The 24607-nt window shown below is 39.0% G+C and overlaps 1 protein-coding gene across 13 annotated transcripts in view; it reads right to left on the bottom strand.

The window, feature by feature from the left end:
* Positions 1–2146: 2146 nt before the first annotated feature.
* LOC122561155 (transducin-like enhancer protein 4) overlaps positions 2147–24607 on the bottom strand; it is a 210615-nt gene continuing 188154 nt past the window's right edge. For all 13 annotated transcript variants that reach the window (XM_043712648.1, XM_043712657.1, XM_043712682.1 and 10 more), the window contains 7 exons: positions 24199–24272; positions 22663–22912; positions 13649–13896; positions 11219–11366; positions 9655–9805; positions 6990–7066; positions 2147–3680 (listed from right to left, as the gene is read on the bottom strand). In XM_043712648.1, the coding sequence (XP_043568583.1) occupies positions 3573–3680; positions 6990–7066; positions 9655–9805; positions 11219–11366; positions 13649–13896; positions 22663–22912; positions 24199–24272 (1056 nt within the window). In that variant the 3' untranslated portion in view covers positions 2147–3572. The remainder of the gene's footprint in view (positions 3681–6989; positions 7067–9654; positions 9806–11218; positions 11367–13648; positions 13897–22662; positions 22913–24198; positions 24273–24607) is intronic.

Raw genomic sequence — 24607 nt, 5'->3', positions numbered from 1 at the left:
CCTGTGGAACAATGGCATCTCTCTTACTGGTCATCTTGATCACAAGTGCTTCCAATGAACATCTTTTATCCTGGAACACATTCTCTAGAAAGAGGCAGCTGCATTGGTGATCATTTTATCATTATTTAAATTGCAGCAATATTCTGCATTACAGATGGGATAACTGCCTTTACAAATTGAAGTTTGCTTACCCCAAATAGTTTGGGAACAACATTGCAGGTCTCCCCTGATAAATACAGAGGATGCCAGTAGTATTAAGACAACAGTAGTGTGGGACCTCTTTGCTCAGATATTGCAATCTTTCAGGTGAGATAGGTGCATCAAATTTGCACGTTCAGAAGAATAGACATGGACATGTTGCAAATCATGAACTCACCTTCAAAAACCTAATTTGTTGCTCGTGAAACCAGAAAAAAACAACCGTTGTCATTGCTCAGTTGAGGTCTCTAAGGACATTATGTATAGGATGCAGGGAACAGCTATTCAAACTTTAGCTTCATTATGGTACACAGTTAAGCTTCTGTTCTCCATTCTCCAAATCTGACTCACTGATTATTAACCATCTATATCATCAGTACCTGGCTGAAGACCATCAAGAACACCAACTTAAGACTAACAGGAACATGCTTAGGCAAATTAAACGGTGATGTAATCATAGGTAGGAAAAGGATTCCTATATCACAACTTGATATAGAAAATCCAAAGGAATTCAACTTAAATGGCTGCAGAAAGGGTAATGCTTTCATTGTGCTGCTTTAGTATGGAAAATATGTTTGCTACGAGTCAACAGCAACTCTTTATCATGCTGATAAACTGAAATTTGAACCATAATATATCCTGAATTGAGGATTACTTCCTCTTGAATTTGCCCTTGACCATAGACATGGAATTCAGTTTTTCCATCTATTTGGCCTTATGCTTCCAATCTGTGGGAGTTTACTCAAGTAAACATCACAGCAGACATTTCCTTCTGATATAAACACTGGCAGATGAAAATGTTCTTGGTAACTCATGCAAAGTTTTAAAATATAAGCCTACATTAAAGTGGTCAGAAATGTAACCTAAACCTAAGAAGCTATCTAGAAGAAATAAGCTAAACATATAAAACTTCCTTCAAAAGAAGTAAGGTTAATTTAGACAGCAAAGAACCAATTTCAATGTGTCCAAGAACAGATGAGAAGTCCATAGGCGACCCTTTGATTTTTCTGGGTGCAATAGTTAAATAAAGTGAAACAAGAAAATTCAGAATACTGATGATACTTGGGCCAAAGATAAATTTTTGCAAGCCATGTTTGAAATGAAATAATGAGAGATACATTAATGAATAAGCAATAAACAATATAAGATCCACAGAAGTAATGATTTATCCAATTATAACGGTGAGAGGTTGCAGTAATTTAGCAGTATCAATAAGTCCATTCGATAGAGTACATTCATCTCAGGGTTCATACAGCAACGTATGGACAGTTCATGACAGTCTCTTGATTGTAATTCACTTTATTTTTCTATTATTATGCTTGGACAGTTGGCAGACTATATTAGTATTGGTGCATTTGATGTAAATCCTGTTGACATTTAAATCAATGTAAAGGCTGATCATGAACATCAGTCACAAACCCACACACAAAGCCTCCAACTACCACAAGAAATAAAGCATCTGCATTATTCTTATTAGATGCGTTACAGTTGACTTCCTTTCGCCCTTTATTCCTTACTCATCCACAACTGTTTAATAATGTTAGACGTTTTAAGTCAGCAAATAAAAACTGTTTTTCATCAGTCACTAGTTGACTGTCCAAGACATTGCTCACAGCAAAATGGTTTAGGAATGAAAGTGGAAACCCAATCCAGGAGGTGAGAGTAGTGAGGTTACAATCATAGAATCCCTATAGTGTGGAAACAGGCCATTTGGCCCAACACGTCCACACCAACCCTCGGAAGAGTAACCCACTCAGATCCATTTCCCTACCTTATTAGTCTACATTTCCCCTGACTAATGCGCCTAACCTATACATCCCTGAACACTATGGGCAATTTAGCATGGCAAATTCACCTAACCTGCACATCTCTGGAATGTGGAAGGAAACCGGAGCACCCGGAAGAAACCCATGTAGATACGGAGAGAATGTACAAGCTCCACACAGACAGTCGCTCAAAGCTGCAATTGAAACTGGGTCCCTGGTGCTGTGAGGCAGTAGTGTTAACCACTGATCCACCATGTCATGAGAAGTGAAACTGGGACAAATGAGGTCAGAGGGGATTACAGTTAAAATGATTAATTTTCAGAAGAAGATTTGAGTGGATTGAGAGATAACCATTCATTGGCTAAGGACAGTGAATACGATAAAAGAAACATTTATTGCAAGACCACTTTAAGAAGTAGTCAGAGAATTCAAAGATTCTCGGGTAGGACTAGGAAAACAGAATAAGAGCCTGGGAGGGAGTAGAAACATTCTGGCTGACAGTAGGTAGAAAGTGTTTCTAAGTTGGCTGAAAGTTAAGAGTAGGAGGATAAGGGCCAGTAAGGCCTGTGCAGAGACCGAAGCATAAAATCCCAAAGATTAACTGATGTATTTGAAGCTCTGGAAAATGGCCCGAAAGAGGGGATGACCATGTGAGGGATAGATAAAATATAGAATGGATAACATAAGCCATTTAATTTTGAATTTTGTTTTTGTCTGTTCCATTACAAAATGTAATTTAAGTGATTTATGATGTGGTGCACTGGGGAGTCAACCAAGCTGCTTGAAAATATTTATTTTAAAGGATTTGTTTGGTCACTTTAGTGGTAGTTATTTTCCAGAAAATACGAAGTAATTTGCAAAGTTTAATACTTTCGGCTTAGTTTTTTCCCCAATATGTGAAACACCTGAGCCAATCAGCATGTTTCACAACTTGCAGATTTCTCACACTCTTTCTCCCCTAATTTTCACAATGCTTGCAATATATTGTGGCATTATATCACTGTTGTTACTTTCAACCCTGTGTCTTTCTGACAAAAGCAACACTAATCACTTTCAAGCATCAAGTGATTATTCCAGGATGTATCAAACCTTAAGGTTTCTGGTTGCCTTACCTTCATATTTTCAACAAGCTTCACTTTTGGCAAATTTCAAGAATATTACTGTTTAACTTCATAGTCCTATTAAAATATTTTGTGAATATTGTAATACAATGGAGAGTTAATAAAACACAAGATCAATCAATACTGAAATGAAGTACCATCCTCCATCCCCTTTCCCAATGAGCATAACTAACCTTTGTCACCAAGGCTGAAGGAGAGCTTTGGTGAAATTAATTATAAAAAGTCTTGAAAACAAAATAAATAGTTGAAACCTTCTGGTCCTTCATTCAATTAATGGCAGAAGAAGCTTATCCCATCCACTCAAGATCTGGATGTTGTGGGTTTTGTGATCCTAGATGGTTGTGTCCAGAAATTATGATCAAATACAGCACAGAGCTGAGAGATGATGCCAAGGACATTAAAGTCTTTGTTTTGCAAAGTCAGCCATAAAGAGCAAATCTAACAAAAGTGCTATAGTGAAAGGTATCTTTGTGTTCAGGCTCCATTCCTAATAAATAACTTCATAGACTGTAGCCTTCTTGTCCCCAGAGCCAGTGACAATGTATTTATCATCCACTGAGATGTCGCAGCTCAGCACTGAAGAGGACTCCTTCGACTGTGAAGTTAAAAAAAAATCAAACAAATGAAAGGGAAAGAAAATAAGCTTGTCTATGTTATTATGGAAAACTTAGCACCAATGAGCACTTTGTTAGAGAATGAACAATGTACATCATTACACAGAATTTAGTAGCATGCCACATTTAACTTCATGCTCCATTGCTGTTGACACCAATTTGAACTGAAGCGCTATTAGGTCAACAAACTAATGCTATTGCCTTCAGGTGAATAGTTTGGGTTTCTTTCGCCTCCACTTTTTCCTAAGGCAGAACCACTATCTTGGCAACATAACCCTTGCTTTTCAGTTCTGAATGTTCAGCCCACCTGAATGAACCAGTGATCTATGTCCCCATTCAGAAATGAAGTCAAGAATTCTAACTCCCAACCACATTGTTGTTCATTTCTAACTTGAAGTAGAGTGGATTCTACAGCACTTTGGGTACTACAAAAGCATTGATTCTGCAAAATGTTCCACAACATAAACAAATAATTGTTTGGAGTTATTTCACATGATCCAAGGGATACTGTCTGGGAATCCAACAGACTTAACCCACATTAAAAATTGCAAGGCTAGTGGACAGATTTCTCTGAGCATACTGAACTAAATTGCTTGGAAGCAATCAAAGAAATAATGATGGGATGGGTTGCATATTCAAAAGGAAATCTGTCCAATTTTCTTGTCTGTTAAATTAGCTGGACAAAAAATTTATGCTGGGTTGCTAATAGTGTGGTATCCTCCTGTGTGATCTTCCTCTATTCATTATATTCAGACAATTTATTATACCCATATAAGGAATAAGAATAAGGAAATCATTGTATATCTTTCTTGGAACTTCTGTTCCTGTAGATTTAATAAAGGTTTTTAAATTTCTGTATTGACAGAAATTTTAATTTCTAAATTTTTTAGCGGTCTTACCGTTTTTAAATTCACTATGACTTGCACAAAATTTAATATTTAATTTAATATACAGGTCGTTCTGATTTTAAATACTTTCTGCAAATTCACTGTAATGCGATTGATGAATTGGAGAAGCTGTTTCTAAAGTGGGAGCTTTGAAAATGTGTGTTGGTTGTGATGCGATTACAATGGCAACACCTTGAATGCTGTTTCTAAAGCACAATTTTTCCATAATGCGGAGGTGCACACAAACATGACCATCATATTATAGAAGAACCGACTGTACATTTTAATTTATGTACAATAGCAATTTGTTGAAATGTTACTATCTACAGTATCTCTTTTCTCTTCCTCCCTCCCCAGAAAATACTTCTCCACCATTTACACATGGAAGTTGATGCAAATAAATTTTTGGATGTAATTTTAAGACCAATCACGCAACCAAGATCTAAAAGACGATATATCTATTAATTTGGTAAAATACATCCAGTGAACTAGCTAAACAATCAATTTGCTGTGAATTTTACTTTTCGATTACAGTAATGGGACAAAAGCAAGAGCTACAGTGACCAAATTACGAGTACAAAATTAATAAATGCCAGTCGACTAAATGGCCATTAAAAGCTCATCTAAGTCTCTGATTGCAACATGAATCAAACGGAAGCTTTTGGTTCTATTTTTCTGCCAGCAAACTATTGTCATTACCCTCATTTGAAATAAAGCTTCCTCTTCAGCAAAAAAAATACACTTCCCTTTCTACTTTATAAGTTTTCTTATATATTTTTCTTTGTGAAAAAAACTACTGAGGGTGAGGAAAATGTTATGATAGTCTAAAATATAAGATGCTGACATCTTTCCTCAAAGAGCAACCCATTTGGAATGAATCTTGCTATTCTTTCCTGTATCTTTTCTAATGTATATATCTCCTTTTTTTGTTCTGCAAAGTAGTGGTAGACAAGATAGTATGACCAATACAATGTAAAATCTAATCAGAACATCTTTATTACTTTCCCAGAGAGGGCTATTTTAAGTGGATTAAGACATCTGCAATTCATTGCTTAATCTTTGGAGCTGACACACAGAGTCAACTTCATCTCAATAGTCTGGGCTTGTTTCAGATCCAGATTCAGGAACAAAATAGTGTTCTCGTGTACTGGGGTTGTGAGTGTGTTGCTGGAAAAGCACAGCAGGTCAGGTAGCATCCATGAGGGTGGTGCTCAGCTGGAAGGTTGGATCTGGGATAACATGGGGGAGGGAGGGGAAATGAGGAAACTGGTGAAATCTACATTGATGCCATGCGGTTGGAGGATCCTGAGGTGTAAGATGAGGCGTTCTTCCTCCAGGCGTCGGGTGGTAAAGGAGTGGTGATGGAGGCGGCCCAGGACCTGCATGTTCTCGGCAGAGTGGAAGGGGGAGTTGAAGTAATACTGGGTTAGTCAGTTAGTTAGATCTAGTTCAGTTACTAGATCTTTTGCTAATTCATTCACAGGATGTGCAATGCATCTTGCAAATAGTACACATTTTGCTCCTGTATTTCAGTGGTGGAGGAAGTGAATGCTGAAAATGTTGGATGGACACCAATCAAGTGGATAGAAGTGTTGAGCTTCTTGAGTATTGTTGGTGTTACATTCATCCAGGTAAGTGGAGTGTATTCCATCATATTCCTAACTTGTACCTTGTAGACAGTGGACAGACTGAGTCATCAGCAAATTGCTTCTTGCAGAACTCCCAGCCACTCTTCTGCTCTAGGAGCCATAGAATTTATATGGCTACTCAAATTCAGTTTCTGGCCAATGCAGTTTGCAGCATGTTGAAAGTTGGGGGCATAGCAATGATAATACCATTTGCTATCTGCCAACTTTCTGTTACAAACAACATAGGGTCAAACATTGTATAAATGTTCAAAAGGATTTTGATGGGAAGTAGTGAAATAATATTTTCAGTGAACCACATGAGCACAAAAGAACTGGTAAGAAGGTGAGATCTCTCACTATCACTCCATTTTATAATAGTTTTATAAAGTTATGTTTGTGTATTGTTTCATATCAATGAATGCCATGTTTCCCTCTCCCAATAAAAAGCTCAATCAGCTTCATCTGCTTTTATACTGTAATTATAATCAGTTAGAAATAATGACTGACATTATACATTATGCCAGAATAAAAATCATTAAAGGAATAAAAGAATAAAAGCTTTAAAAGATCTTTAAATGCATCTACTGCAGTCAATAAAATTGAAGTAAATTGGGCTTCTCAGAATCTTCCTTTGGGTGTATTCTTCAGATTTTATAGGCACATTAAATTACCAAGAGAATCAGTGATGCATCATCTATGGATTATAAACACTTCAGTGTTTCAGTACAGTGTAACATAGGCTTGGAGATGGAAATTACTAATGATCCATCCTTACCTGAAATATGCTTGCTCCATAAGGTGTTCTCCAGGCATTCAGCAGATTATCCTTGCCAGTGCTTACAAACCACTTACCTAGAAGCCAGTTTTAAACAAAACAAAAATCACTATTTTGAGAAATTATTTTTGGGTTTATAATCACCAAGCTTATTTATAACAAGTCATTATTTTGCCAAACACCATTTTCTGTGAAAACTTGCATTTGGATTTAAATTTGCTTATAATGTACTCAATTGGATTTTTAAGGCATTATAAGAACTTAAGAAATATGATCAGGAGTGAAATACAGGGCAACCCCCATATCTGTGGAATAGTGTTCTGCGTTTTCAGTTACATGCAGTTTACTGCGGGCTGAACATATTTTAGGGAACCTTCCAGTACCAGGGATGAGGAGACCTCTGAGAAGATATATTTTCCATTTAATTGAATGGGTTCAGTCCTACCCATGGTTTTGGGCTTCCGCAGTAGGTCCTAGAACGTATCCCCATAGGTATGGGGGGTCGGGGGGGGAACTACTGTATTCATCCCCTCATGCCTGCTCCACAATTCTGTAAGATTACAGCTGATCTGCCACATGCCTTTTTAGTCCCAGCTGATCATAGCCCTCAACTCCTTGACATTTCAATAATCTATCTATCTCCAAATAAAATTCTTCCAGGGATACAGCCTCTACAACATTCTGAGGTTATGGATTCCAGACATTCATTCTGGGAGAAGAAATTCCTTTGCATCTCGCGTTAAATTACAGAATTATATCCCCTTATTCTGTAACTATGTCCCCTAGTTTGAGATTCTGTCACTAATGGAAACATCTTCTCAACACCTACCCTGAGAAAGCCCCCTCAGAATCTTCTATGTTTCTGAATCTTATGTTTCAACAAGATCACTCCTCATTCTTCTGACCTCTAATAAATAAAGGCCCAACTCATTTTGTCATTCTTGATAAGTCAACCCCTTTATCCCAGGAATCAGCCATGTGAACCTCTTTTGATCTGTCTCCAATACTAGTATATCCTTTCTTAAATACAGGTCCACAACTGTACGCAGTACTCCAGGTGCTTACCAACACCTTGTATAGTTGTAAAAAGACTTCCTTATTTTAAACTCCAAACCCCTAGCAATACATGCCAAAATTCCATTTGCCTTCTTAAATACTGTTGCGACTAGACCTCACTGTGCTGCACTTTTCTACAAACCCTAGCCATTTAAATAATTGTCTGCCTATTGATTCTTCCTAGCAAAATGCACGACCTCACCTTTCCTACATTAAACTCCATCTGTCAAGTTTTGCCTACTTACTTAAACTATCTGCATCCTTTTGTTGATTCCTATGTCCTCATTATAACATACCCTCCAACTATTTTTAAATCAGCATCAAATTTGGATGAAATATACTCTGCCAGCTCCCCAAGTCATGAATGTAGATAGTAAATAATTGAGGCACGAGGTCTAATCCTTGTGGCACTCCATTAGTTATATATTTTCCACCTGAAAAAAATTCAGTGTACTGAAATCTACTGTTTTGAAGTATTTCAACCAATATGTCTACTATTTCTGCTGCAGTGTCCTAGTTATAATTTCCACCTCTTCCTGTCACACATTGTTGAATTGTTTATAGCATTGTAATGGAACCATGGCAATGGATTTACAATTGAATCATTCAGACTTAAATTCCACACCTTTGGTAGATTTATTCTCATTAACCTTGAATTATTGAGAAGGTTGATCCTTTTTTGCCGATAAATCAAAACTGCTTCAAGAGATAATCAAAAGGGCATTTATTATCATTAGCTAGATTCACTTTAAATTGAGCAGTAATCAAAAATAAGAAAAACAGAAAACATCCAAATAAAAGAGGAAGCATGAAGAATTACCAAAGGTCTTTCTGTACCAGTAAAAGCTTGAATGAGGTTGCGAGATAATGTAGATTGGAAATTATTTGTATAATCATTACACAATCAGCCTGCTGAAAAGGCCTCACTTTCACTTGCAAACACATCTAATTTCACAGCTAAATTGTTTATGGTTGAGGTGAATCCTTAGTTCTGAATAAGAAAAAAACATTCTTCTGAGAAGGCAAGATACACTCCTGATGGGAATCAGCAGGAAACGTCATTCAATATTCAATGAGTAAATTGAGCAAAGGGGATATTACTAGAGTTTAATTGCTACTTTAAATGTGGGCCTAAGGGTGAAGTGGGTGTGACTTTCCCATGAAGTCCCTTTGAAGGAAGAGAATTCAAGTTCAGTTTTGTCACAATAGACACAATTCTTTTATTTTAATTTTAGTGATTTTCCATATGGGATAGGTGGACACAAAATGCTCTCAATCCTTCCATAGGATCAACTCACAAACCCACTTTGGATAGTTCTTTCAATTTCCACTTCCTGCCAATCCTATTTGAAAAGCTGACCAGGCAGGCAGATGACACCTTGGAGTAAAAATCTCTCTGGTATTATGTGAGGAAAGCTCTTTGTCATCCATCCTGGCCCACTCCCTCCCTTTGCCCTTCAGCCTCCTCATAGCTACAAGATGGGATGGAGATCGAGAGAACTCTTTTAGATATCCAAAAAAAACTCAGCCTTTTTCCCCCTTTAAGAATAGTTGAATATACAACACCATAGATACACATAATAATAAGTAGTATCAAAGAAACATATACCACAATGAGCAAACTTAAGGGATAGCACACAGCTCTCATGGAGATGCAATTGGTATTTGTCCGGTTTTGTCACATGCAGGACCTCTACATTGCTGTTTTCCATTCCAACCGCAAGCCACTCTCCTGTGGGACAATATCCCAATGAAAATATCTAGGATTAAACAAAAATCAGAATTAACCTTTAGAATCTCTCCTCCACAAGAAAGTTCATTTGGTAAGTAATAGAGCAATTTTTTAAAAATCTTGCAATTGTCCTAACATAATATCTGGAGAAAATGAGGACTGCAGATGCTGGAGAGTCAGGATCGAAAAGCATTGTGCTAGAAAAAGCACAGCAGGTCAGGTAGTATCCGAGGAGCCGTGGAGTTGATGTTTCAGGCATTAGCCCTTCATCAAGAATATCCTGATATTCTGAAGGCATGCATTAAAGATAGCTGGAATGAATTTATAAACTTCAGAATTTTGTCCATAAACAGATCAACAGGCGTTTGCAACAAAATCTTCTGGGTTGGCCTTCCATTTAATCGAACAAGATTACTGCCACACTGGTCAGTTTTGTGTTAAGCACTGCCTAGTGTGGCTCAGGAGACCCATTCTGGTATGGCAGACTGTGCTACATTTGCTGCAGAGGAAGACAATGGGCTGAGAAGGTACATCATTCACTGGCCTCTATTGTCTCTGGGATCTCAGCCAGCTCAGATTTTCATTTCTCCTCACCTCTTGCACTGCCTTTTGAAACAGTCAATTTCCAGAGGTCACAATAGTTAGTGATATATCTCAGTTATTAGAGTCAATAACTGCGTCTTCGTATCTTCAACACACAGAAATATTTTGATTATACTGCTATCTGCTAAATTTGGCTAAGCCAGCAGAGAGGTCATTGGGTTCGCAAAGAGTATATGCTGATGGAAGGAGCACGCTCTAGGATCTTTGCATTAGTAGTATTGTCCTGCCAAGATGGTACACTTGAAGCAGCTAAGGTGTAAAACTGTCTAACCTTTTACTTTGTCTAACATAAGTTGTTCAGGTAACATGGATCTCAGTGAGGATGCAAGCTTGGTAGACTTGCTGTTTAGTATTCTGTCAGGTTGCTGTTGTTCCACACTCTCTTATTCAGTTTGGACATAATAGCTGAAGCTTTTCTGATGTATATGTAGATTGTAAGTGACAGGTTACAGGTGATTGTGAAACTTAAATTTGGAAGCTATCAAAAATTTGAAGCAGAACATTGTCAATGCTGATAGGTGGTGGTATGGAAAAGTTCTGGTTAATTTCCACAATATTATAATGCAATTGCTTATGCAAACAGTAATTCTAATACCTTTATGTCAAAAACATAATGAATTACAGAGCACATATTTAAATCTTAACCAATAAATGTAAGGCATATCTAAATCTTAACTAATCAATGTAAGGCATATTTGGGAATTTGCACTGGCACAAATCTGCAACACATTCTGTTCATCTGACATTCAAAATCACGTCATATTTGCTATTTTCCTGGTTTTGTTGTCTTACAAAACATCTTTATTGCACAAATTTTCCCATTCTCTCACACATTCACCTGAGATGTGAAGTCATGCTGTTGTAGTTGCCTTCCTTCCCGGAGATCCCAGGATCTTACAGTGTTGTCTAAACCTCCCGTCCAAAGTTTGGTACCATCATTTGAAATGTCAATACAGCTGGCTCCATCTGTGTGACCCTGGAATTGCCTATTAACATGAAGCAAGCAATAGGTTTAAGCATATTCCCTCATGGGGTCATTTTATTCTTTATATTACATCAACAATTATGTTCGTGGTCTTTCTACTCTATACATATGTTAATTTTACATTTTAAAAGAAATCTTTAACCCTTAAAATATTGGCATGAAACATTATTCAAAAGTTTTAAAACAGACCAAGAATGTTATACTGAAATACTGAGTTGAATCTTCATCACAGAGGTGGAAAATTGAGTTGGTTTGGATTCAGTTGAGAAAGAAAAGGGAAATTGATTAACGTTCAGATTTTTAGCTGTATTTAACTGGTAAGGCAAGTATTTAATTGGTAAGGAAATGGGTTCCCTGCCCACATAAAGTCAGTGATATAGGCAATGAAAGTGGGTTCAATGAAATGTTAGTCTCTTGGTGAAGATACCCACAGCAGCCATTACTGAGGCTGCTGGCTGGTCTGAAGGTGAAACTTACAGCTTGTATACTTTTCCACTGGTAGATCCAACACAAGTGACAACGCAATGGTATATATTGGGAAGGAGCAGCCCTCGGAGTCCTCAACATTGAAAATGGACTCCATTAAGTCTCATGGCATCAAGTGATTCATGTGCAAGGAAACCACTTGCTGATTACTGCATACCTACCTCTACCCCTCAGCTGAGAATCAATACTACTCCATGTTGAACAGACTTGGAGGTAGCACTGAGGATGGCAATGGTGCAGAATGCATTCAGAGTGGGAGATTGCAATGTCCACCATAAAGAACAGCTCGGCAGTACCACTACTTACTGAACTGGTCAGGTCCTAAAGATTTTAACTGCTTTACTGGGTCTGTGACAGGTGGTGAGGGAACCAACAAGAGGGAAAAACATACATGACCTCATCCTCACAAATGCACTTGCTGCAGATGTGTATATCCATGACAGTATTGGCAAGAGCAACTACTGCAGTCATTGTGGAGATAAAGTCCTGTCTTCGCACATACAGCATCTTTTAATCCCACAAGAATACCATATAGAAGGACAAGTGCAGCAGATATATGGGAATATCACCACCTGCAAATTCCCCTCAAAACCATACATCATCCTGACTTGGAAAGATATCCCCATTCCTTCACTGACGCCAGGTAAAAATTCTGGAATTCCCTCCCAAACAGATTATGGATCCACTGATAGCACATGGACTGCAGCAGTTCAAGACAGTACCTCACTTCTCAAGGGCAACACAGACATGGGCAATAAATGCTGGCTAGACAGTGATGGTGACATCCCATGAATAAATAAAAGAAAACATTCATACAAGATCCCAAAAATATTAACTGATTCCATGCATCAGATAATTTGATTTACTTGTGTTGGGTGAAGGAGAAAGGTTCAGCAGGAGATTCGGGAACTCCTTTCCTATTTCAAAATCATGTAATGAAATCTTTCCGACTCATCTGAGCAGTTGATGTTTTAGAAAACAGCACATCCAATGTTGGAGAACTTAAAGCCTGCCCTAAATCACAATTTGTGGTGAAGCTTGAATCCATAACCTACATACTCAAGGTTTATACTGCTGCCAACTGAGGTGTGTTAATCCTTAATAAGTTAGTTTAAAGTAGGTTATTTTTTTTAATTTGTGAATTTGGAGGGTTTTCTTTACCTAGCTAGGCTAAATGTTTAATGACAACATTGTACGTATGGTTAATATGCAAAAATAATACCTCATTAGTTGAGACAAGTGTCGTTTCTCGATAAGACCCTTTTGTGCTCTACCACTGATAATTAGAAGGAAGAAAGCACACCATCTCTGGAAATGGCATTTTAATGTAATTTTGAAAAGTTTCTGATATCCTTTTATAAATTTCTGATGACTGTTTGATTGTGTTTTTGTTACAGTGCCCCACCGGGCACAACCAAAGTAGGAGTTTGCAAACTCATTAATATTTTTTTTAAAAGCACGGAAAGGAGGAATTCCAAGCCTATGCTTTTTTTTGCAGCCTTGAGAAGTTTTTGAGGCATGGTTATATAGATTTTCGACCCAGTTTTGTTTTTTAAATGAGGTAATGCTAAATTTTGATTGCACTTCAATCCCATGTTCCTTATATTTGGGTGCCATAGGGGCTGTTTGTCTTAATTATGTTTGATTTGTTTATTGTAAAATAGTTGAAAGGAGGAATGGTGGCATCCAACTTGCCCAACTACAGAAAACCACCAATGGTTAGTAGCCAGGTGATACAACAGAAGACACATTATAATGAGCAGCATTGAAGTTTTCTGGAAGAAAATCAATTCTTACCTGACTAATGTCTGATTGTGCAGATCCCAGACAGCAATATTACCATCGCTACAGCAGGAGAAACAGACTTTGGAGTCAGGACTGATCGCCAGAGCATAGCAGGCAGGAGCAGAGGATGTCAACTCTGCCTTTATACGAGGAGTTGGAGCTGCCAGGTCCCAGATAGATAAAGTGCTGGCTTCCCCACCAACAATCAGGGTACGACCATCAGGTAATAATTTGCATGATCGAATGTAGTTGTCTCTGTTCTGTTAAAATAGAAGCCATTAAGCAATTGCTTACATGGAAAAGGTCAAGCACAATATGGTCTTCAAAATAAGTAAATTCATTAATATTCTTGAATGGTTTTTACTTAAGATCATCCTCACCAGTGACAGATCTGAACCTCACAATGCAGTCAGAGCCCAGGATCTCCATGTCATTGACATAACACCTTTGGTGAGACATGACATGGAGCAGAAGTTTAGCTCAAAGAAAAAGGTAGCAGTTACCCATGTTCCTGGAAAGGGAAGTCTGAGAAAGAGCACCGAATCTAGAGATTTGATTTCACTACAAAGGACAAGCTGGTTGACTGTCTCATTGAGTCCCAATGTCTGACACAAAAATGCCTCGTAATCCTTCAGCTCACTCTAACCCAGAAGCAGCACTCCACAGTATGTAGGCACCACCCCTAGGGGTAATGAATAAGGCCAAAGACGAAACCTAATACTCAGCAAATAAAACCCAAGACTGGGATACATAATTAATCTTTGTGCAGCAATTTGTAGAAGTGCAACTATTATACAATTTGAACAACCAAATCCCAAGATTAAATTTAGTCTTTACTTTTCTCCCAATTATTTATTTAATATTAAATTATGTGGTTTAATATTTTGTGGCAGATGAACACCAAATTGTGAGGCTCTGGTGACATGGTGGCAGTGTCCCCACCTCTGAGCCAGGAGGTCTGGGCTCAAGTCTCACCCGAGATTTGTCATATCATGTACAAACAGATTGACTAAATGTAATTGTACCAAATTATCACAGTGAGGGACTAACACTGTGGCTGACCTTCTTTCACTTCTTAATACTGACCCCACTGATATTTTTGGCACTGAAGCTATGAGCTAAATTACACAAGCTGTTAGATTTCCTAACTCCCCAGGCTAAGAGGCTGGGGAGCACAGTGAAAGGAACCATTTAATGGCCAATTAACCAATAATGGATGGAGGCAGGATTTCAAGAACAGGAAGTCACCGGGTGCCTATCAGAGTCCAGCAACTCTCCAAGCCTTCAAATAAAGGGATGTGGTATAAAACCAGGATTTGGATAAGGACATGGATTGCTGCAAAATGGCAAGTGGTCAAGCTGTGGTGAAGGTGGTGAGAATGCCAGGGAGAGGTCTGGGGTTCAAGAAGCAATGGAGGGAGTAGAATCTGATCACGGGGTAGGGGAATCAAGACAGTTAAGGAGGTACCACTCGTGCCCACTACCAGCCCATGCAAGAAAACTTGCACTGCTTTCTGATTAGTGAGGGGCCTTTCCCATTAGCAATCAAATCCTGGCTGCAGAAGGGTGAGACCCTTACGAGGATATTGGGACTTCAAGTGTCCCGTTGGTAGGGCTGCTGACAACACCTCCTCCAGTGATGTGACTGTGGTAGAGGCAGGGAAGCATGTGTTAGATCTGACGAGCAATCTCTGCCTTCAAACCCATTGTCAGAGGCGCATAAAATCTAGCATTGTATCAATGACACTCTTATACAAAATTCAGTTATAATGATAGTGGCTTCATCAAACAGCAAACAGAATATATGAGGTCTTTAGCAATTAAAGAAAAGTGGGACCACTTAAGGTAAACATTCCGCCATCTTGGACTTGAGAATGAGGGAATGCAAACAGTTCCAAATCAGTAAATTTCCTGAGTTTTTCCTAAAAGCCATTAAAGTCCAACTACTCGAGGATGATGTGCAAAAGCATCACAATTGAACTATATTAAAACAAAGGTTCTAATAGAGAAACATTATAATCTTCATAAAATATAGTTTTTCATTCATTCAAAGGATGTGGGCATCACTGGCTGGGCCAGCATTTATTGCCCATATTTGATGGTTATGGTGAGCTGCCTTCTTGATCTGCTGTAATCCTGGGTGTAAGTACACCCATTATGATGTTGGGTTGGGGAGGGGCAGGGTGGGGTGGGGGAATGGGGGTGAGTTCCAGGATTGTGATCCAGTGACAGGGATGGCATTGTGATAAAGTTCCAAGATAGGGTGATGCATGGTTTAGAGGAGACATCGCAGGTGGTGATAATTCCCTTCACTTTTGCCCCTATCCTTGTCCTTCCAGGTGGTAGGAGTTGAGGGTTTGTAAGATCTGTCGAAAGACTTTTGTGTGTTGTTGTATTTCATCTTGGAGATGGTACATTCTGCTGACACTGCATGTTGGTGGTAGAGGAAATGTATGTTGAGGGTGTTAGATGAGTTCCCAATCAAGTTGGCTGGTTTGTCCTCAACAATGCTAATATTCTGGAGCATTATTGGAACTGCATGCATTTAGCCAGTAGAGTCAATCTCATAGCACTCCTGACTTGTGTCTAGCCTCTATAATCTGCTCTGAAGAAGAATCATATCTGACTTGAAACATTAATTATTCCTTTCTTCACAGATGCTGACAGACCCGCTGAGTTTGTCCAGCATTCTCCGAGTTTGTCTCCTTGGTTCTAACTGATTCAATTCAGTTTCTGATCATTCGTAAGACCTAGGATGCTGATAGTAGCAGATTCAATGATGGCACAAATGGCATGTCAAGACAAAGTGCTTCAGTATTCCTGTTGAAGAATGGCTGTTGCCTAGCACTTGTGTGGCTTGAATGTTACTGAGCAATTCTGGCAGAATATTGTTGCAAATAGTTCAATCATAGGTTTTGCACTGATGTCTGGACTATCCCATCATGGAGGATGTGGATATTTGTGGAACCTCCTACTGCTCTAGTACACTGTTTATTTGTCCACCATTCACAACTAGAAGTGGCAGAACTGCAGAGCTTAGGTCTAATCTGTTTATTGTGGAATTGCTCAGTTTTGTCAATTACAAGCTGCTCATACTGTTTGGCACGTAAATAGTCTTGAGTTGTATCTTCACACACCTAGAACACAGAACATTGCAGCACAGTACACGCCCTTCGCCCTCAACATTGCACCGACCTGTGAAACCAATCTGAAACCCATCTAACCTACACTATTCCATCCTCGTCCAATGACCATTTAAATGCCCTTAAAGTTGGCGAGTCAACTACTGTTGCAGGCAGGGCATTCGACACCCCTACTACACTCTGAGTAAAGAAACAACCACTGACATCTGTCCTACATCTATTACCCCTCAATTTAAAGCTATGCCCCCTTGTGCTAGCCATCACCATCCGAGGAAAACGGCTCTCACTGTCCACCCTATCCAACCTTCTGATTATCTTACATGTTTCAATTAAGTCACCTTCTTCTCTCCAATGAAAACAGCTTCAAGTACCTCAGACTTTGTTGTAAGATCTTCCCTCTATAACATGCAACAATCCTAGGAAATCTCCTCTGAACCTTTTCCAAAGCTTCCACATTCTTCCTATAATGCGGTGACCAGAACTGTATGTTATACTCCCAAGTGCAGCTGCACCAGAGTTTAGTACAGCTGCAGCATGATTTCATGGTTCTGAAACTCAATCCCTCTACCAATAAAAGCTAACACGCCATATGCCTTCTTAACAGTCCTATCAACCTGGTTGGCATATACATGGACATTGAGATCTCTCTGCTCATCTACACTACCAAGAATCTTACTATTAGCCCCAGTACTCTTCATTCCTGTTGCTCCTTCCAAAGTGAATCATCTCACACTTTTCCACATTAAAGTCCATTTGCCACCTCTCAGTCCAGCTCTGCAGCTTATCTATGTCCCTCTGTAACTTACAACATCCTTCCTCACTATCCACAACTCTACTGACTTTAGTGTCATCTGCAAATTTACTAACCCATCCTTCTATACCCTCATCCAGGTCATTTATAAAAATGACAACCAACAGTGGCCCCAAAACAGATCCTTGCGGTACACCACTAGTAACTGAACTCCAGGATGAACATTTCCCATCAACCACCACCCTCTGTCTTCTTTCAGCTAGCCAATTTCTGATCCAAACCACTAAATCACCCTCAATCCCATGCCTCTGTGTTTTGTGCAATACCCCACCGTAATGAACCTTATCTAACACCTTATTGAAATCCATATACACCACATCAACCGCTTTACCCTCATCCACCTGTTTGGTCACCTTCTCAAAGAACTCAATAAGGTTTATGAGACATGACCTACCCTTCACAAAACTGTGTCGACTATCCCTAATCAACTTCGTCCTTTTTATATAATTAAAAATCCGATCTCTTACAACCTTTTCTAACACTTTACCCTCAACCGAAGTAAGGCTCACTGGTCTATAATTACCAGGGTTGTCTCTACTTCCCTTCTTGAATTAGGGGACAACATTGCTATCCTCCAGTCTTCTGGCACTATTCCTGTAGACAATGGTGACATAAAGATCAAGCCAAAGGCTCAGCAATCTCCTCCCTGGCTTTCCAGAGAATTCTAGGATAAATCCCATGCAGCCCAGGGGACTTATTTATTTTTACACTTTCCAGAATTACTAACAATTCCTCCTTATGAACTTCAATCCCATCTCGTCTAGCAGCTTGTATCTCAGTATTCTCCTCAACAACATTGTCTTTGTCTAGTTGGATTACTGATGAAAAATATTCATTTAGCACTTCCCCTATCTCCTCTGACTCCATGCACAACTTCCCACTACTATCCTTGATTGGCCCTAATATTACCCTAGTCATTCTTTTACACATGATATATCTACAGAAAGCCTTAGGGTTTTTCTTGATCCTATCTGCCAACGACTTCTCATGTCCCCTCCTGGCTCTTAACTCTTTCTTTAGGTCTTTCCTGGCTAACCTGTGAATCTCAAGCACCCAAACTGAGCCTTCACATCTCATCCTAACATAAGCCTTCTTCTTCCTCTTGACAAGAGATTCAACTTCTTTAGTAAATCACGGTTTCTGCACTCAACTTGCTCCCTGCCTGACTGGCACATACTTAACAAGGACCCACAGTAGCTGCTCCTTGAATAAGCTCCACATTTCAATTGTGCCCATCTCCTGCAATTTCCTTTCCCATCCTATGCATCTTAAATCTTGCCTAATCGCATCATAATTGCCTTTCCACCAGCTATAACTCTCGCCCTGTGGTACAAACTTATCCCTTTCCACCACTAAAGTAAACATAACCGAATTGTGGTCACTATCACCAAAGTGCTCACCTATCTCCAAATCTAACACCTGGCCAGGTTCATTACCCAGTACAAATCTAATGTGGCCTTGCCCCTTATTGGCCTATCTACATTCTGTGTCAGGAAATTCTCCTGCACACACTGGACAAAAACAGTCAATATTTGGAAAGTTAAAGTCCCCCCATAATAATTACCCTGTCACTCTCACTCCTACCGACAATCATCTTTGCGATCCTTTCCTCTATATCTCAGGGAGTATTAGGAGGCCTATACAAAACTCCCAAACAGGCTGACCTCTCCTTTCCTGTTTCTAATCTTAATCCATACTACCTCAGTAGGCGAGTCCTTAATGTCCTTTCTGCAACTGTAATACTGTCCTTGACTAATAATGCCACACCACCCCCTCTTTTACCATTTTCTCTGTTCTTACTGAAACATCTAAATCCTGAAACCTGCAACAACCATTCCTGTCCCTGCTCTACCCATGTCTCCGAAATAGCCAGAACATCAAAGTACCAAGCACCAATCCATGCTGCAAGTTCACTCAACTTATTCTGGATGCTCCTGGCACTGAAGTAGACACACTTCAAACCAACTTCTTGCTTGCCCGTGCCCTCTTGCAACCTTGAAACCTTATTTCAGACCTCACTACTCTCAACCTCGTGTATACTCGAACTACAATTTGGGTTCCCATCCCCCTGCTGAATTAGTTTAAACCCACCTGGAAAGCATTAGCAAATTTACCCTCCACCCCCAAGGATACTGGTACCCTCTGGTTCAGATATTTTAACCTTGCCTGGTGCTGCTCCGAGTACAACCTCTTAATCTCTTCACTGACACAGGATTGATCCCTTGGCTAATATTAATGGTAGAATGGTGGAAATGCCAGGCCATAAAGCTACAGATTGTGATTAAATTCTGTTGCTGCTAATGGCCCATAGCATCACCATATTCATTAACCTATTTCATTCAGCGTGGTAATGGTATCATACAACACAATGGAGAGTATTTCATGAGAATGTGCATGTCAGGCTGTTGCTTGATTTACTGCAGGACAAGCCTTCAGATGCCAGGAAGGAGGATTTTGCAGACTTAACAGGGCTGCAAGTGCCAATATGGATTCTGGTACCCTAGTCAATGCAAAGCCCATCCAGTTTCATTTCTTATATCAGACTTTGTAGGTATTGAGAATTACTAAATGGCTGGTTAAACTATTTCAAAGGGCATTTAAGAGTCAACCTGACTGTGGATGGAGTCGTATGTAGACCTCTAGGTGAGGATAGCAGATTTTCCTTTACTAATAGACATTAGTAAAGTAGATGGGTTTTAATGAAAATCACTAATTATTTCACTGTTAAAAATCACAACACCAAGTTATAGTCCAGCAGATTTATTTGGAAGTACTAGCTTTCGGAGCACTGTTCCTTCATCAGGTGACTAAGCTAATGCTTCCAATTAAATCTGTTGGACTATAACCTGGTGTTGTATGATTTTTAACTTTGTACACCCCAGTCCAACATCGGTGTCTCCAAATCAATTATTTCACATCCCAGAACACTGATGCAGGGAATTTTAATCAGAAGAATTTTCCAAAAATGATATTAAACAGGAACTGTAAAAAGTGGACTGGTGGAAGTGGAGAAGAGTGTCTATACTTTTGGTAGTTAAATTTACTTTGATACACAGAAAATAGGTATTTGGTTGACTGAGCATAGTTACAAATATTGAGAATATTGATGACTGTAGTTGAAACAAGTAACAAGTATTGAAATAAAAATGCAAGTTATTATAAAACACAGTGCAACTTGTTTAATTTGCAATGTCAACATAATGTATCATGCAGCATTATAAAAAAGGCCAAGGGATAGAAAAGCACAGTCCACCTCTCAGCTTTAACTCGACAAGGTACATGGCAAAGCTGAATTTTGAAACATGAAAACTCAAAGCCGCTGAATCTAATAAGTATACATTTGAACACAAACCAGCTTAGTTTCTGATTTGCCAGATAATCAGGTAGTGAGCTCTAGGAAGGCTCTAACCAGTTGTTTGGGAGCAGGCTAACTAACGTAAAAGAAGCTGAAAAAGTTGGGCTAGCACAGCACAATTGAACACTTGGAAGAAAAATAACTTTCACAAATGTAGCACCTTTTACAGGTTCCAAAATGTTTCAAGGGTCATTGCATATTTCAGAATATAATCATCAATGTAAAATGGAAAAATCCAGTAGCTAATTTGATGCTAACAACATTGTAAAAATCAATGAGATAAATGAATATAGATTGATCACTTTTTTTTTGTTGTTGTGCTGGCTGAGGGGCAAATACTGTGCTGGGCAAGACGGGAATGGTCTTATTTCTTTTCCAAAAAAATGGCATTGGGTGGATTGTGGAGAGAGTGGGAAGTGGTGGCAGAACCATAATTTAATGCTTCATCTGAGAAGGCCTCAATGCAAGTTCTGTGGATCTTCCATAACCATGTACTGGCCCTGATACTTTCTGACTCAAGATTCAACATTACTACAACTAAACAACCAGTTGAGGAAGGAAACAAAGTATGCAATATTGCCAAGCTGACCTTTATTTTACTCAGAGAACTAATTTGGCATAATAATGTACACAGATTAGTAGAAGGTGTTATTTATGTCTGCCAAGGAATCAGAGTTGAAAAGGATCCCACATTAGTCTATAGCAGCTGTCTTTAAGGTGCAGGGTCTGGTCTTCTGGCAGGAGAGTCATGAAATTTAGGAAGATGGAATCAGTGGCTTGGGCACATGATGACACAGAACTGTAATGCTAACAGGGATTATTCATGTAAAACCAGTTGTTCCCTCAAGGTTGGTGGGGTTATTCCATCGAGGGTTCATTAATGTTTGCAGCAGATGTCATGCTCTGGACAAGTGATTTGTTGCAGCAAGCAATTGATAACCAAATACAAGCATTTTCATTGCCTTAGGGGCTATTTATGCAAATTATGGTACAGAGGCTACAATCATGCCACATTTCTCAAAATTCTTTGGGGACATTTTGTCAGGAGTTGTTTTATGCTGCTGATGACACACCTAAGGGTTTGCAGAATGATAATCAACTTTATTTGGGCCGGTAACTTGACGTTACTAACAATGAATTAGTGTCACAGGCGCGACTGTTGTATCTATGTTTGTCCTCAATGTCAAAATACATTTTATAACAAAGTTTGTCTTTACAAATTCAAAGCTTGAAAATCAATATCATGAAAATGGTCACCTGACAAAGGAGCAGCGCTCTGAAGGCTTGTGATTTTAAAGAAATCTGTTGGTCTTTGACCTGGTGTTGTGCCTTTTGACTTTGTCCACCCCAGTCCAACACTAGCATGTCCACATCATAAAAATGTTAGTTTTCATTTCTGTTGACATTAATATGAAATATGTGTACCTGTGTTGGATTTTTTTTCCATACCAGTTTCTCTTGTGGTCTTAATAATTAAAACGCAAGCAATTCAGCACAACAGAGAATTTCATTAGTACTTGCACATGATTATTTCATGCAATAGTCAGGGATTTTAACCCTTATTTCCACAGATAACAGTCTGTGAAAAGAACAACATTTTTACTTTGTAAAACTAATTTTCTTCTCTTGAATAACATACATGTTTTTTGTGTCAGTGAAGCACATATTCCTTAATTCCTCTTCCACCAGATATCTTATTCTCTTGAGATTCTCTTACCAGGCAGTCCAGTTGAGAGACTGGGCTCTTGTTTCCAGGGTGACTAATGTCCCAGACCTTGACACAACCCTTCCCACCAGTGTACACATGCCTTGTGGGATTGCTGATGGTCACTGCACACACAACTTCACCATGGCTCAGAGAGTTCATTTGTCGAGCATGTCTTGGAATTCCAGGTCCAATCAGGGCATCAGGAGGAAAAGGCACAGGTTGCATTTGTCCATCAGCACTTACATGAAATGAATAAGCACTATTAACAAAGAAGGAAAGTGTTGATTAGAAAATTACTACTACTTTCAGTGCAGTATTTTCTGTTATTGCGACTCAGATTTTCCAATAACGCCAACATTCTGTAATATTTCAGCATGCCCTTCAATCAATTTTAATTCTAACATAATCTGTTCAAATATTAAACTTAGAATTGATTATTTTTATTGTGCTGAGAATTATCTAATGTGCACAGAAACCATTACTTTATTTAAGAGGCTACATGTCAAGCTCTGAAGATTCATTGTAGGATTTGTCAGCCTAACAATGTGCAACGTGTTCCCAAAGAAACACAATCCACTTACTTAAGAAATAAAGCAAGGTCAGGAGAGCTAAGCATGAAGGGCCATCATGTTAACAGAGTGCTGTTAGAGTTTAACTAGGTAATAGCGATTAGTTAGTGGATTCATTGGAGCAGTGTCTTCCAAAGGTTTCTGATGCCGCATACAACAAATACTGGTCCCACTTTGATAGGCTGTCCCTCCACAATGTGATGAGCCAGATTCAGTAAATGACTCTAACAGCATCCTGGAATAACATATGCATGATAAATATAGATACTGAAGATTCGTTTTAGAACCACCTCAACTCCACTAGTTTGTTCTCTCAGCTCTCCTTCAGGAAGATCAGTTCCTGTTTAGTCATCTGACAAATGATAAGCATAGGTGCCCACCCTCATTAGATGGATAGCAGGTACAATTATGTCAGTTATATAACAGGCTTTAATGTGGTGGAAAGACCAATGTAGAAAAGTTAGCATCAATCCAGCCAGCCAGCCAATGGTCCGTGTGGTCTTGGCAACTGTACTGACTGTGCAACGATATTTCCACCTCAAAGTGCACAACATCTGAGACTGTCAGGAGTATTGAAAACAATCAAAGTGGCAACTTCAAATGTACTGGATGCCTTTAAGAAATGTCATTCATTGGAATCAAAGCAAAGATTGTTCTTTGTGTTCTAACTTTGGACCATGCTGGCAACACTTTCAGGATCTCACACACTTAGAAAGTATCAACACCAAATCAACCCAAGAATGGTTTCACTTCAAAGTCAGTGCCATAGCCAGGACAATCAAATGGCTTGTTTGTTTGAATCAATCAGTTTGCAGACTGATAATACCAGTGAGATGCAAAAATCTTGGAGGAAAGCAAATTACAAAATTAATTCCACCATGGCTTTATTCTCTCCATTTACCTCCTTTTTCCGAAAAAGTTATATTATTTTCTTTTCATGCCCGGTTAACAAGCAGAATGACAATAATCGACTTACGGTTTTCCCCCAGGGATGCCACTTAAGTTCGGTGGAATCCCAGGTACGCGTATGTGATGTGGATCAAACCCAACCTAAAAATCACCAGAATTAAGTTGTAAATTAATTGGAATTGAATTGTTGCTCTTATTAAAAACAGTGAATCTGGTTTTACTTTTTAGAAAAGCATTTTGGATGGGTGCCCCTTTAAGTCAGACTGATGGAGTCTTCCCCAATGGTTGAAGAACTAGTGGAAAATGGTTAAGAAACCCCATTGATTCAATTCGATTGGTGAAACACAATGACCTCATGTGCCCATGACCAGGCCCTCCATAGGGATCAGGATCCTAGCAGTAGAGGTTCCATCTGATGGGTGGTGCTTGCTAATCAGAGACCAGCTGCTCCCTACATCACCTGCCATAGTGGAAGA

This window comes from Chiloscyllium plagiosum, chromosome 2 (genome assembly GCF_004010195.1).
Source record: "Chiloscyllium plagiosum isolate BGI_BamShark_2017 chromosome 2, ASM401019v2, whole genome shotgun sequence".
NCBI lineage: Eukaryota > Metazoa > Chordata > Chondrichthyes > Orectolobiformes > Hemiscylliidae > Chiloscyllium > Chiloscyllium plagiosum.
The sequence above is the reverse complement of the archived record's forward strand: the minus strand, read 5'-3'. Positions and strand labels throughout refer to the sequence as shown.